Source organism: Trichomonas vaginalis, chromosome II, assembly GCF_026262505.1.
Source record: "Trichomonas vaginalis G3 chromosome II, whole genome shotgun sequence".
NCBI lineage: Eukaryota > Parabasalia > Trichomonadida > Trichomonadidae > Trichomonas > Trichomonas vaginalis.
This window is the reverse complement of record NC_067204.1, coordinates 11,961,121-11,977,091: the sequence shown is the minus strand read 5'-3', so window position 1 is coordinate 11,977,091 and position 15,971 is coordinate 11,961,121. Positions and strand designations below refer to the sequence as shown.

At 31.8% G+C, this 15,971-nt stretch overlaps 3 protein-coding genes across 3 annotated transcripts, besides 1 other annotated feature; 1 reads left to right on the top strand and 2 right to left on the bottom strand.

Moving 5' to 3' along the window:
* Positions 1-160: 160 nt before the first annotated feature.
* TVAGG3_0529880 (uncharacterized protein) lies at positions 161-1,006 on the bottom strand (the record flags this gene model as incomplete). The annotated part of the gene is made up of 1 exon (XM_001584023.1): positions 176-1,000. The coding sequence occupies one exon, from the start codon at positions 998-1,000 to the stop codon at positions 176-178; it is 825 nt and encodes a 274-aa protein (XP_001584073.1).
* A 2,703-nt stretch (positions 1,007-3,709) lies between these two features.
* Positions 3,710-3,829: a mobile genetic element.
* A 1,570-nt stretch (positions 3,830-5,399) lies between these two features.
* TVAGG3_0529860 (proteasome regulatory particle assembly) lies at positions 5,400-6,782 on the bottom strand (the record flags this gene model as incomplete). The annotated part of the gene is made up of 1 exon (XM_001584022.1): positions 5,682-6,782. The coding sequence occupies one exon, from the start codon at positions 6,780-6,782 to the stop codon at positions 5,682-5,684; it is 1,101 nt and encodes a 366-aa protein (XP_001584072.1).
* A 1,066-nt stretch (positions 6,783-7,848) lies between these two features.
* TVAGG3_0529850 (synaptonemal complex protein-related family) lies at positions 7,849-15,844 on the top strand (the record flags this gene model as incomplete). Its single annotated transcript, XM_001584021.1, has 1 exon — positions 7,853-15,844. One exon carries the CDS (start codon positions 7,853-7,855, stop codon positions 15,842-15,844), a length of 7,992 nt encoding a protein of 2,663 aa, XP_001584071.1.
* Between the last annotated feature and the right edge of the window lie 127 nt (positions 15,845-15,971).

Here is a 15,971-nt window from a genome sequence, read left to right as displayed (position 1 = left end):
CTATAAAATATATCTATCGACTTAGTGTATTCTTTAAAACTTACATTTTGTTTTTATTCAAAAAATTTCTAATTTTTTTTAACAAAAGATCATTAATTTAAGCATAGATTTGAATAATATTTCAGCGAAAGATTAAAAAACGTAATGATTAATAAGAAAACTAAAAACAATAAATTTATTCTCCCATTGCTTCAACTTTTTCGATAATATATTGCGGTGCTTTATAAGCATTTAGCTTCTTGATAGTCAATTCAAGCGGTAAAGCAAGTTTAGTTTTGAAGAACTTCTTTTGAGTGAAAACTGGACTCTGAGTCGTTTCAGGCCAAGCAGCACGAGGAGCATTTGCTTCAATCAAGCAAGGAACAGCTACAATTGGTTTAATATTCATTCGTGAAATCAGATTTGTTGGATAATTTGGATTATTTGATTTCATACTATCTTGGTTAACAAACGATTTTCTTAATGTCTCTGCACCAGGTTGTAGAGGACTTTCGTCTGGTTTTTCTCCAGTAATCTTTATTCTGTCATCGTTGAATTGAAGGTATCTTTTAATTTGCGTAGCGAAAAATGGAGGAATATCTTTTCTAAGGAGGAATTCAGCAGCATCTCGACGAGTCATTGTTTTAATTTTCGTTCTGAAAACAGTAAGTGAAGTTTCTGGAGGTGTAGGTAAGTTTGTACCAGGTGGGCGTGCATCTTGGAATGCTTTTAGTATTGAAGCTGTGTATAATCGTTTAATTTGCTCTGACGTCCAATTATATAATTTTGTATCTTGTATTTTTAATGAATAGTAGAATAAACTTTGTAAACTTTGAAGCGAATGAGTATACTTAATTGGAAGTGGAATGAAAGCGCTAATTGCTCGGGCAACTAGTTCTGGATTTTCGCCAGGTCGAATATTTCCTGTAGCAAGTGATCTTAATTGCTTTAAATCGTTCAATTCTTTTTGTGCAGTGGCCAATTGATTTTCAGCCACAAATATTTCGGGATCTGCTGTCATTTTAAAAATGAAATTGAAAAAAATTGACAAAAATTTTAGATCGATTCCGGTGCTGTATCTGAATCAATTTTCATAAATTTTGTCAATGTCAATATCAATATGATTGTATAACATTAGCTCTCTTAAAATTTTTCATCCAAAAATCAACGAATACATATTGATATAATTTATCTCAAGTTTGCATTCCTATAAGCAAGTAATTTTGCTACTTAGCATACATAATTAGATGAAAGAATCATAAAATGAATTATACAAATTTTTATCTGTGATTTGTCCCTTTACCCTGCATTTGTAAACTCCTTTCTTAAAATACTTCACTGTAATAAATTACAAATACCCTATTCTATTTAAAGCTTTAACATTCATTTAAAAAGTCTGGAATTCATCGAGGCCAGTGCTCACAATTCATCACCTCAGAGCCAAGTTCCTCAAGGGTCGTCATCATTAGGAATGTTCCCAGAGGAACTTGGCTCTGAACGAAAATAACAAGCTCTGGCCATTACTAAGGCCAGAGCTTCGCAAACATTCCTCGGGGCCGGTTTCCTCAAAGACCGCCCTGCTTCGGGGCGGTTGGAGAGGAATCCAGTCCTGAGAGAGTGCCCATACGAAGCTCTGGCCAAAGCTTTCAAATACAATCCTCAGGACGGAGTTTTGCGATGATCGTCCTAAAGATAGACGGTTTCGTATGAACTCAGCCCTGAAAGACATCAAATTACAGGCTATGACCACACTGAGACCAGAGCTTCGCTAACATCCTTCAGAGCCGAGTTCCATGAGATTGTCTAGATCGCAGACACTTCTCAGTAGAAACTCGGCCCTGAAAAGCATTAAATACGAAGATCTGGCTTTAGAAAAAGCCAACACCTGAAATGCAATCCTCGGGGCCGAATTTTGAGACGAATGTGGTGGATGTCTAATAACCTTTTTCAATTATCATTGATGGAGAAAGTTGAGCAAGGAGCCCTTTCTCAAAGTCAGGACTCCTTTCTCAGCTATCTCATAATGGTCAGAGAGGTTACATCCAATTTTGAATTAAGATATTTTAAGATCTTTCAACTCTCACTATTTTTCACATTTTTATATTTCCTATTCTAGGGATTTAAAAACGGTTTCGCCAAATGGCGAATTACTGAAAATTCGCTAACTCAGCCTGATTTTTTTCGAATTCGGCGAACTCAAAAAGTGACATAATAAATACTTAATCTCGCTATAATCATTGATAATTTTTGCATATGTCAATAGTTACAGTATGTTTATAACTTTATTTCGTATAGTCATGATGCTCATGATAACCATTTTGAATTTAAGTGATTAATTGACAGATTGAAGGCGTCAATACTTATTTCTGGAAACTTATCATATAACTTCAAATATATTAATACAGTACCATGCAAATACTGTAATGACTTCTCATGATTTTTAGATAATCTCGGTCATATCTTTTATTTATCTCATAATATTGAATAATTTATTCTTTTTTTTTCAATTATATTTTTACACAAGTAAATTCTATTATTAGAAATGCTGAATAATTGAGAAAAACCTAAATATTTGCAAATATTATCTATTTTTTGATAAATCCCTTCACAATATCATAAAGGAAGAGATTCCAAATAACATTAATATTATTAATTATGAGTGTGCTGAAAAGGCAACAATTTGTTTCATTCAAATTTTTCAAATTAAAACCATACCATTTCTTAAAGCGCACATAAAAACTGTTTATGTTATGAGTAATAATTTTTAACGAACTTAATAATAAAGTTCTTATTTTGAATTCAAAATTATTCTGATTAGTTAGTATGAGAATATATTGTTATGATTTAATCAAACTAACCTCAAGAAAAGCTAATTTTGCAATCAGCATAATGAAATGCAAAACCAAAAAAATTAATAATTTTTAATCGTGAACAAATATGAACTTTATTGTCATAATATATATATTCATCAAATATATTTTGCAAATTGATAAGAAAATTTGAAACATAATATTGGGCTTAACGTCTTCGCCAAATTGCGAATTCGCCATTTGGCGATCGCCATTTTGAGAATTCGCCATTTTGTAAAGTAAAATTGAGAGGAAAACGATAATCCCAAAATAAAAAAAATAGACCTTATCTTAAAATCATGAAGATTATCACACAATAAAAATGTTATACCCTTTATTAATAAAAAACGAGAATTCCACAAAATAAAAATAACAGACCCTTTTATATGGTTTCGAAATTGAAAAATGGCGAATTCGCCAAAAAATTAGAAGTGGCGCAATTCGCCATTTTGCGAACTTTTTTTAAATCCCTACCTATTCAATGTATTTCCTTTAAATAAGCAAATTTCATAATTAAATACTTTTGAAATATTAATACCAAAAATGTTAAAACTATCAATTTTCATACATATAAATGTATAAGCAGTATAAATATTTTAGTATTTTATCAATCACTGTTTCTTATATCTAATATTTCTAACTTTATTTAATAAATTTCTTTCAATATTAATTATAAATCTAAATCATTTTAATAACTTCATATAAAACACATGTGTGCCCTCACCCATATATAAATGCTTATATTTATCCAACTATGATAAATATAATTTTTATATACTATGTTTCATCTTGTGCGTATCAATTATGATCTTTCCTTGGATGAGTTCTGATCACTGGTTAACATTTAACAAAAAATAATTTTTCCTATAACCATTAGTTAAGGCTGCAATCACGCCCATCTGACTTTAATTCAAATTTTTGACAACTGGCGTGAAGCGCCATTGAAATTTAACCTTAAACATCTGAATTGAAGGCCCTGTCATAGGGCCGTAAGTGCACCCTAAAAAAATTGAGACCTTTAGTTTAAAATTTTGTCACTTTGGAACTAATACTCTCCAGTATTTTGTGTCATATATTAGCACCATGCTCGGTTAATAATTTAACAATATCAATTGAATTTTCCTGAATTGCAATAGAAAGTGGAGATTCAATATTATAAAATATATTTGATAAAATAATGATTGATATGAAATGAAAGAGGATTCCATACAATAATGATTAATAGGAAATGAAAGAGAATATCATATAATAATGATTAATATGAAATGAAATTGATTAAGTTTAGCATTGACATCAGCGCCATGTTCAATTAAGAATTTAACAATATCAATGGATGTATTGCGAATTGCAATAGAAAGTGGAGATTCAATATTATAAAATATATTTGATAAAATAATGATTGATATGAAATGAAAGAGGATTCCATAAAATAATGATTAATATGAAATGAAAGAGGATTCCATAAAATAATGATTAATATGAAATGAAAGAGAACTCTATATAATAATGATTAATATGAAATGAAATAGAACTATATATAATAATGATTAATATGAAATGAAAGAGAATATCATATAATAATGATTAATATGAAATGAAAGAGAATATCATATAATAATGATTAATATGAAATGAAAGAGAACTATATATAATAATGATTAATATGAAATGAAATAGAACTATATATAATAATGATTAATATGAAATGAAAGAGAATATCATATAATAATGATTAATATGAAATGAAATTGATTAAGTTTAGCATTGACATCAGCGCCATGTTCAATTAAGAATTTAACAATATCAATGGATGTATTGCGAATTGCAATAGAAAGTGGAGATTCAATATTATAAAATATATTTGATAAAATAATGATTGATATGAAATGAAAGAGAATATAATATAATAATGATTAATATGAAATGAAAGAGAATATAATATAATAATGATTAATATGAAATGAAAGAAGATTCCATAAAATAATGATTGATATGAAATGAAAGAGGATTCCATAAAATAATGATTAATATGAAATGAAAGAGGATTCCATAAAATAATGATTAATATGAAATGAAATAGAACTATATATAATAATGATTAATATGAAATGAAAGAGAATATAATATAATAATGATTAATAAGAAATGAAAGAGAACTATATATAATAATGATTAATATGAAATGAAAGAAGATTCCATAAAATAATGATTAATATGAAATGAAAGAGAATATCATATAATAATGATTAATATGAAATGAAAGAGAATATCATATAATAATGATTAATATGAAATGAAATAGAACTATATATAATAATGATTAATATGAAATGAAATTGATTAAGTTTAGCATTGACATCAGCGCCATGTTCAATTAAGAATTTAACAATATCAATGGATGTATTGCGAATTGCAATAGAAAGTGGAGATTCAATATTATAAAATATATTTGATAAAATAATGATTGATATGAAATGAAAGAGGATTCCATAAAATAATGATTAATATGAAATGAAAGAGAATATAATATAATAATGATTAATAAGAAATGAAAGAGAATATCATATAATAATGATTAATATGAAATGAAATTGATTAAGTTTAGCATTGACATCAGCGCCATGTTCAATTAAGAATTTAACAATATCAATGGATGTATTGCGAATTGCAATAGAAAGTGGAGATTCAATATTATAAAATATATTTGATAAAATAATGATTGATATGAAATGAAAGAGGATTCCATAAAATAATGATTAATATGAAATGAAAGAGGATTCCATAAAATAATGATTAATATGAAATGAAAGAGAACTCTATATAATAATGATTAATATGAAATGAAAGAGAATATCATATAATAATGATTAATATGAAATGAAAGAGTATAGTTTTAGCATTGACATCAGCACCATGTGAAATAAGAATAAATACTGCATCTGTATTATTATACATTGCGGCGTAATGAAGAGCAGTCATTTCATTTTTATCATGATAATTGACATCAAATTTGTCAGTTGAGTTAAATAAAAATACGAAAATATCGGAATTTTGTGACATGCATGCATATTGTAGAATATTTCTTTCCTTAAAATCAATTTTATCAGGAAATTTTTCATTTTTGAAAATATCTATAGTTTGAGGAAATGCAGCGCACCATGGAACTATGAAGTTTTTCTCTCTTTCGTAAAGAAGAAATACAGCTTTCAGGTTTTGGTATTTGATAATATCTTCGTAAATAGCTGTTGAATTTGAGTTTTCTCCATCGAAATCTTTATAAGTAAAAATATTTCTTTCTAAAACAAATTCAAGCATTTCGTTGCTATGCGAACACACAATGTCTCTGAGACAATATTTGTCCATCTGGTTTCCCTTTAAACATTCGTTGATAATGTCAGTATTTCTACCAATCAAAGAATATCGAAGACATTCTTTTGATATTGTATACTTTTGGCTTGAAATTAAGAAAAAGAAAATGTTTACTGATCCAAAATATGCACATGTTTCAATTAATGATAAATATAAATGACTATTTTGATTCAATTTAGGAATTTTTAAAAAATTATCATTTTTGAGTCCTCTTTGTGAAATATATTCCTTAAATTTATCAATTTGATCATGCATAACAATAAATTCGACTGAACCCTCCAATGGGAATGTTAAATTCGAAAGTTTCTTATTATCAAAGCCAATATTCTTGAGAATTTTTATATAATTTTCTCCTGATGCATAATTATATCGAAGTGCCTCTAAAATGATCTCGGTGAGTTGGCTTTTGGTAAGTTGATATTTCGAAATCAAAGTATTTGTGATGATATCACACATGTATTCAACAGATTCATCGGACTTTATAAGAAAAAGCTTTTCAAATGCTCCAATAAAGTCCGAATATGGCTTAGCATAGTCAGAACTCATTTTTTTTTGACTAATTTTATTTTGATCGTTTGCAAGCATTCAAATTTTGAATCTTAGATCAATTTTTAAAATTGTTATAGTTTCTGATGTATGATCCTTATGAAAATTGAATCTCAGATCTGTTGATGGATATATATTACACATCTATTGAAGAACATATATGCTTGCATAGAGTTAAAGTCAGATATAGAGATACACTCAAACATAGAAATAGATCTCTTACATAGAGTTAAAGTTAGACATCAAGATTGTCTCAGACATATAGATCCACTCAGACATAGAAATAGACTCTCACATAAGAATAAACTCTTGGATTTATTTGTTTCGCCCAAACCTCTGAATTTTAGCAATATTTTTCCCAAAAGCACTCAAAATTTGAGAGAATTGAGAACTCTATCGTTGTTTCGCCCATGTTTTGCCCAAAAAAAAATGACGTCCGATATCAGATATAGGCTCATCCCTCAAATTTCTTAGAACTTTAAGTAAGTCGTCCTAAACTTTTTCTTATTTATTTTACCTTTAGTAAATGCAAAATCTCCGAACCAATTTTCTCGTCATACAATCAAGATTTTGCGATTCTAAGAGCACCAAACAAATCTAGAGGCAACCGGGATCCATAACTATGCAGCAAGTTAAGGTAGCTACAGCACAATATCATACTTTTTTCTTTCCATACATAATACCCATCAATAGTTAATCTATCCAACAATCTTAGCTTTCATCTTAACCCAAAACTTAAAAAAAAAATTCCAAGTTTTGACAGCAGATTTAGAATCCTAATTTGATGGAGAATTTAAATCTGTCATCAAATAGTGGTTTTATCCGTTGTTGGATGAGAGAATCAGTATGATACTGGAGTATAATTTGATAGTGTAAAGTATCATTAATGATCTCAATGATTCAAAAAAATCGATTGTGCAAATCTCTAGATTTTCAATTTACCTCAAGAATAATCAAATTTGACTATTTTTGAAGAGACGATAATAACACGTTATTTTCGTGAATTGAAATAATATTCTAAACGTTAGCAATATCTTGTTTATCCATTCTTAGTATGATTTTAATTTTTTTTGCTAAATTTTCTGCAATTTTTTAATTGAAGAATTTTAATGTCTAACCGTGTTGGCTTGGCGCGTGTTAGGCCATTAACAATCAAGCCTATTAAAATGAAAAGTACGTCTGGCAAAGATGTTGCAGAACTTCCAGACGGAAAATATTTCAATGAAACTCGCGAAAAAGAATTTTGGGAGCAAATTGAAAAAGTAGACGAATCAAAAATTGATGAAAAGCAAGCCGATGAACTTAAAAGAACAGAAAAAGTTACTGATTTACAAGATACATCAGGAAAAATCCGCTCATTAGTTCGAAAGTTTGATGATATTGATCAAGAAACTCTAATGAACTTGGCCGCAATATATGACCAAGGTACATCTGAATCTCTCGATGAACAATCAATATTAAATGATTCGAAAAGACAAGTTGTCGATTTAATTTCACAATTAAAGATATTTTCGGATTCTCAATCTACTCTTGTTGAAAATTTGAAATATTGGTTTAGTTCCCTCGAAAAAAGATCAGAAGAATCAGCACTTGATCTGGGAGGAATACCAAATGTTAACGATGTTATTACTAGTTTAGGTGCAATTGTTCAAGAATTTGCAGAAAAATCAGAAAGAGCAGAGTGTTTACATAATGATATTACAGATTGCTTATTTAAACAGTTTGCTCAGCTTAAAAGAGTTGTTGCTACAAAGAATGAAGATATTAAGAAACTTCAGAAGATTATTGATGATAATAATTCAGCAGCAGAAAGAAGAAAAGCCAAAAAGAAAGAACAAGGTGCCAAAAACGAAGAAGGCATCAAAAAGGAACAATTCGAAGCCCAAATCCGTCAAAATCAAGAACTAAAAGGCCAAGTTGAACAACTTAAGAAACAATTACAAGATGCCGAAGTTCATCGTGCTTCTCTCATGGCAATGGGCGGCAGAATGGGTGGAGATGCCAGCAAAGCATCAGAAATGCAAAGCACCATCGCAACACTCAAATTGGAGAACGAATCAATGACAAAAACATTTAGTTCAAAAGTTGACGAACTAAATGCTCAAATTCAAAAATTGAAGTTACAAATCCAAGATGACGATGAGAAATTCAAGCATTACGAAGAGAAACTCAAGAAGAAAGACCAGAGAATAGAAGAACTCGATTCTATGCTACAGAAAACTCTTCAACAACAAATGCAAGATTTAGATCAAAGACAAACAAATCCATCATCTCCAAGTAAAAACAATGAACAAATAAAGAGTTTGCAAGAAGAAATGTCTATCATGGAGTTAAAGCATAGTGAAGAAATCAAGAAGATACAAAATGATTTCAAGAATGAATTGAAATCTCAATTGGATTATCAAAGAAGTGCTTTTGCTCGTGAAAGACAACAACTTGTAAATTCTTTGGGTTCACAAGACCAATCAACATTGATTAAGTCAATACAGACAGCTTGCGATAAAAGAATTGAAGAATTAACCAAAGAAAACGAAAGAATAAGAGAAGATTCTCTCAAACAATTATCCGCAAAAATTGCATTATTGACAAGACAATACGAGCACAGAATCAAATCATTGAACCAATCTCATCAAGGAGAATTAGATTCATTGAGCGCTTCAGTTGAAATGGCCAAGAAACAATTACAGATTGATTTCGATGGAAAACTTGAAGAAGAAATTCAAAAGATATCAGAACAAAACACAACAACACAAATGGATGGAAAAGTTTACATCGAAAAACTCGAAAGCCAATTAAAGAAGAGAGATGAAGAAACAAACAAACTTAGAGAAGCTTTAATGACTGCTTCTAAAACAGGTGAAGTAAATCCTGCACTTTTGATTCCACCAGAAAGAGAACCTCTCGAAAGACCAGAGAGTTTGATTTTGTTGGATTCAAATATGAAACAATCGAAGATCTTCACTTCTAAACTCAAAATAGCTAAGGAAGAATTGGAAGATCAGTGCAACTGGAAATTAGAAAAACAGAAAGAATACTATGAGAGAAAAATCTCTGAAAACGCTTTGAAACAACAAAGCGAATTAAGACAGAGCCTCATGGGATTACAAGAAGCAGTAAACAAAGTTGAAAAGGTTGATGATCTCCAAGGAATTTCAAATATCATTGAAAACATTGCTAAAGTTTTCTGTGACATGAATGATCAATTAAACCAAATCGAGAATCAACCAAAAGTTCCAATGGTTACTGTCGAAGATGCAGGAAAGAGAACTAAAGTACTTACAGACAGAATCATTGATCTCAGACAACAATGCCAAGAGTTGTCAAATCATTCAGATGATTTGGAACAGATAGAAACATTGAAACAACAATTGGCTTTGGCAAGAAACATGTCGGATGGAAATCAACAAAAGATATTCCAACAATTCGATGAAATCAAAGCCCATTATAAAGAAGAAATCGAGAAACGTGATAAGATAATAAACGAGTTCCAATCATTAGACTTTACACCTAAAGGTATTGTCGAAATGAACTGGTTCAAAGACGTAATCTTCACGAAATCTCCTGATGCAAATCAATTCCCAACCTTGGTTGATGAAAACACAAGTCAAACACCGAAACAGATGATTTCTATGTCAACAACACCATTAGAGACTAACAGGTTCTTTGATGAAGAAGAGATACCACAAATGAATCTCGAGATGCAATCAAAGACAATAGTTCACATGGATGAACCAATTGTCATCAAGAATAAAGATGATACAATTGTTGTTGAACCTGATGGAACACAAAAGGTCACAAAACAAAATGGTGTTTTGATCACGATTCAACCAAATGGAACGCAGATCATCAAAGAGCCAAATGGAACAGAAACAACAATAGATCCAAGCGGAGTTCAATACAGAAAAGAACCAGATGGAACTCACGTAACAATTGAAAATAATGGAAGTCAATTTATCGTCCGACCAAACGGTTTACAATACACAATCCAAGAAGACGGAATACAACAGGTTGTCAGACCAGATGGAAAGCATGTCACTATAGAAACAGATGGCACACAAGAGATCTCTCAAGATGACATCAAATTGAAGGCGAAGATTAAGAAAGGTGGAAATCAATTCATCGAAATTGATGGATCGATTATTACAATTGATAATGCTGGAATGCAGTTCAGGAAGCAGAAAGATGGTAGTGAAATTACATTCGATAATAATGGATCTCAGTTCATTGAAATGCAGGATGGAACAAGAGTTACAATTAACCAAAACGGAACACAAAACATCGTTGACAAAGATGGCACGAAAGTTACAATTTCTCCCGATGGTTCTCAAACAATCAAGAGAGCAAACGGTGAGTCATTCATTATAGATGATAACGGAGATACATACCAAATCAAGGAAAACGGAGAAAACGTGAAATTGGATGATGACGCTGTCAAACCGTATAAACCTTATGAAAAAGTGGAAATGTTGAAACCGTTTGAGATCACTGAGAAGCAAGAGAAGCGTAAGAAACTCGAGCCATATGTAAGCAAGGCATCTGTCAATGTATCTCCTGCCAAACCTAAAGGAAAGAGAGTTTTCACGTTTGTCAATCCAGCGCAATCTCTTTCTATTTACGGAAACAAGTTCGAATACATTGAAAGATTTGATCCAATTGATATACTTGGAACAAGACCAAGATCAGCACGCGATGAAATCAGAGTTACTAAGACAAGTGCTTCTGTTCAAACCAAAAAAGTTCCAGAAACAATCATTGAAAGAGTCATTGAGAAAGAAATGCCAATGAAATCAAGTAGATCAACATTGAGTATTTCCAATGACACATTCACAATTTCTAAATCACAAGAAGAAGTTAAATTGGCTGTAGACGAATCATTCATATCAGAACAGATGGATCAGAACATCAATTTGAAGCTTCCAAGTGCTCCTCAAACATATCACGTCGGTCCTGCTTTGACACCAAGATTCATGATACAAATGTCGTTCTGCGGAGAAAAACCTGAAATCAAAATACCACTTTCTTATTCAAATAACGAACAAATTTATTTGAGAGAGCCATTGCCAGCTGTTTATCTAGAAAATTCTCCAGAATCTTGTTACGAAAAACCTGTTCCAGACAAGAAACTCGTCATGGCTTTGTTCGATGCTTTCGAGAGACAAGAAATAAAGATAGAAGTCATCAGTTCTACGGCAAAAACATCGAAAGATAACAAACCGAAATTACAGAAATACTCTACAAATAATAACATCATTTTCGATGGAAAACCATACAAGATCTTCATAGAAAGGAAGCTATCAGATGTCTATGATCAAACAATAATCCTTGAAAACGTTGTCGAGCCAAACAAATTGATGTTGGAACAGATTAAATTGGCCGCAATTCAAAGATATGAAAAAATGATTAAATCTCTAAAAAGTGACATTGAAATTTTACATGAACAACTACAGCGTAAACCAGAGTTAGTTGTTATCAATGATGGTGGAAAGAATGATGATCTCAGACCACCACAATTCTCTCACAAACCTGCCCTCAAAACTTATGGAAGACAAGCTCTCGGATTACCTCCTGATCCAGCTCAAAACAAGGAGAGCCAACCAAAGAATGAGTTCGTGGTCGAAGAAAACCCGCAGCCTGTACAGAAAGAGAAACCAGAAATCACAAAATTACCTATTGATGAAACAGAAAAAAGTGACAACACCAAAGAAACTGTTTCATCAGCGAAATCGAAGAAATCCGTTGATGCGAAGTCCACAGCTTCTAGTATAATGATGGATTTGAACATTAATGGTGTTGACATACAGAATGATCCGTTTGGATCATCAGGAAGAATTTTATCAACACAATTACGCGCATTAAAGGAATTTATCGAAGATGACAATGAAGTCATGGAGAAAGTTGCAAGTGATACTGATGCTTACTATGCATACATCTCTGCAACAGGCGTTACCGATGAATCTCATTATGATTTTATTAATTCTCTCAAATCTTCCAAGGAAGAGCATGATAACTATCACCAGCAGCTCTTCTACATACAGAGTGTTGGTATGATGCTCAGTAAATGCTTAAATGCAATGAAATCTAAGTATTCTGAGTTACAAAACGAACTTAAATCCATGAAAGAGGAGCAGAACCAACAGAGCTCTAAGATGCAAGAAGAAATACTTTCTTCAATCGTCAACACTAACAAGGATATGTCAGATACAGTAAATCAACTAGATTTACTTCACAAACTCGAGAATTCCTTGAATGCTGTCAACGATATTGGTCTTGTTCGTTCTGAAAGTGATGAGAAAGAATGGGAATTAATGCTTTCTCAAACACAAATGTTCGAAGAAAAATTATCTAAAAACGAAAAAGTCGAACAAGAACAAATCGACAGATTATCAGTGAATGTTCAATCATTTATTGGCAAACTGAACACACAAGGTGACAGTCCTAAAGAAGACAAAAGTGTTGATGCAATGATCAAAGACTTGCAAAGAATCAGGAAGCAAAAAAACAAATTGAGAAAGAAATACGACGAAGAAAAGAAATTAAATGATTCATTAAACATCCAAATACAACAGCTCAAAGACCAACTCCAAGAGCTCAAAGATTCAGAATCTGCTGAGAAAACAGCTGCTGCAGCACAACTTGCAAATCTCAAGGAAATCGTGAATATCACGAATTCTACAAATCCTGAAGATGCAAAGGCAATTTACTCTAAACAATTGCTCAACATGGTATCAATATTTGAAGCTGCAAATGCAGAAAAAGCGATGTTGATGTCTAAATTAAATGATTTAGAACAATCTTTGGCAACTTCCCATGAAAGAGAAAACAAATTGCAAGCGGAAATCGGAGATTTAATTGAAAACAACTTGGATTTGAAGCACTCAAACTCTTCAAGTATATTGTTTAAAGATGCAGACATTGAACATCTCAGAGAACAATTATCTGCTGATAAAGAAGTGAACCAAAAACAAAGACAACAATTAGAAGAAGCAACAGCACAAAATGCATTGTTAATACAGTCAAATGCAAAATTAGAAGAAGAAAACTTTAAGTTGAGAAAAGATATAAGACAGCTGAACATGCAAATCGATGATCTTCAGCTAAAACAACAAATTAAAACTGTTAAAAAGAAAGAAAATAAAAAACCGCCAAAAATAACCGCCGACAAAGCTACACAAAAATCATGGAATCCTGAACCGATTATCATCAAACAGAAGGAAGAACAGTACAAGCCGATGAAAGATAAAGACATTGCCGATGGTTTATTGATGAAAACAATTGACCAATTAAATGCAAAACCAGTAATTGAAGAAGAAAAACCAGAAGAAATCAAACAAGAAGAAACCAAACCAGAACAAGAAGAAAAGAAGGAAGAAGAACCAAAAGTCAATGAAGAAAACATCAAACTTGCTAAAGAAGAGGAAGATACAGTAGAAATGCCATTGATCTCTTCAAGTAGTGACTTATTCTATAAATTAGACGCAGATAATGACAGTGAAGATGAATTTTCTGCTGAATTATCATCGATTACAAACCAACAACAAATCTTCTCAATCGATGAAAACGTTCCTCATTTAGTACACGAACCTTTGATGATTAACAAGAAGAAGCCAAAGATTGTATTGCCAACAGTAGAAAAGAAAGATAACAAGAGACAAAGCCATAAGAGACACATCACTCAAATGAACGCAAATCTTAACCAAATGAAACAAGAAGAATTAGATATAACAATAGGAAACGCTGTACAAGGAAAAAGACAAGTTACTGGTGTCGCAAACAAGATCAAACCAACAACAAATCTTCAGGATGTTACAGCAACAATTATTGCTGCAACACAGAAACCGAAATCAGATCAAATTCCTGTTATTACTTCTTCTTTGAAGATGCCAATGGTTTCTTTGGCAGAAAAACCATCACAAATCAATGCAGCACCAAGCAACCTGAGCCAGACGATTTCAAACAAGGAGAACCTTCCTGCGTACGTGAAGATAGACAATACATTGGAATCAGCACCTCCTGCACCTTTAAGAATCACTTTAGTTGTGAAAGAGACAGAGCAACAAAAGAAAGAAGCGGAAGAAAAAGCAGAAAAATCGAAACCAATTGTTTCAATTCCTCCTCCATTGCAGAGAACAAGCGAAGATCCAGTCAGCATAGAGATAAAAGGTGCGCAGATCCAACAAGAGAAGAACAACAGAGAAGTTCAAGCTGCAATGAGATTGGTCGGAAAACTCAGAGAACAAGTGAAGAGATTGTCAGATCAAAACGAAGAATGCGAGAAAACAATTGTAGAATTGAGACAAAAGATCAGCGATTTGACATTGCAATTGCACAGAGCTAAGTTAGACGTTATCAAGGCAAACGATGAAAGAAAGAGAACACAAATCAGAGCAGACAATATCAAGAATCGCTTGGAAATCTGTTACAAGGAAATGTCAAGTAAAGATGATCAAATTGTCAGATTGAAGAGAGACAATATGTTGCTTAGATCTGTTGCACAACCAATCAACGAAGCTGCAACAAGGATATCGCATGCACAGAGAGAAAGAGAGAGAATACAGAGAGAAAAGAAGCAAAGAGATCAAGTCAAAGCTGTTACAACAGCTGCTTTGGCTTCTGCAACAAATACAGAAACGGCAAAGCACTTGCAGACTCTCCTTGCAAACACAGAAAACTCTATGGCAAGACTGGAGGCAAAGAGAAGAATGTGGATGGAAATAGAAAGAAAGAATACAATGTCTGTTTTGTCTGCAATGTCGCTTTTGTCTACATCAGAAGTACAAACAGTTAAAAACGTTTTACCAGAATATTCTCCATTCAACAGCAGAAGAACTAATTATCCACGTACAGCACAGGCAACGATGAGAACTGATGAAGACGTGAAGATCTTAGAAGATAGTTTACCAAGCGATTTGAAGAAACCGATGACTTACACGCAAAAGATCAGTGCAATGGATAAAGTGCAGCCGCCTTTGACACCTGAAGAGAGAAGAGATATAGTATTGAGAAAAGAATCTCCTGAATTACTTTCAAGACTAGCAAAAGTTATTGCAGAAACCCCAGATCCCAATCTAAAAAATGAATCTGTTATTCCTGCAAAACAATAATTGTATATGTAATTTATATTAATTTTTATTTATTTTGATTGTTATTTTTAATTAAAACTAAAATATTTATAAGTTAATGCTTATATTTTTAATATTGAGAGGGCATTGAATGATTTAGGAGACTTAT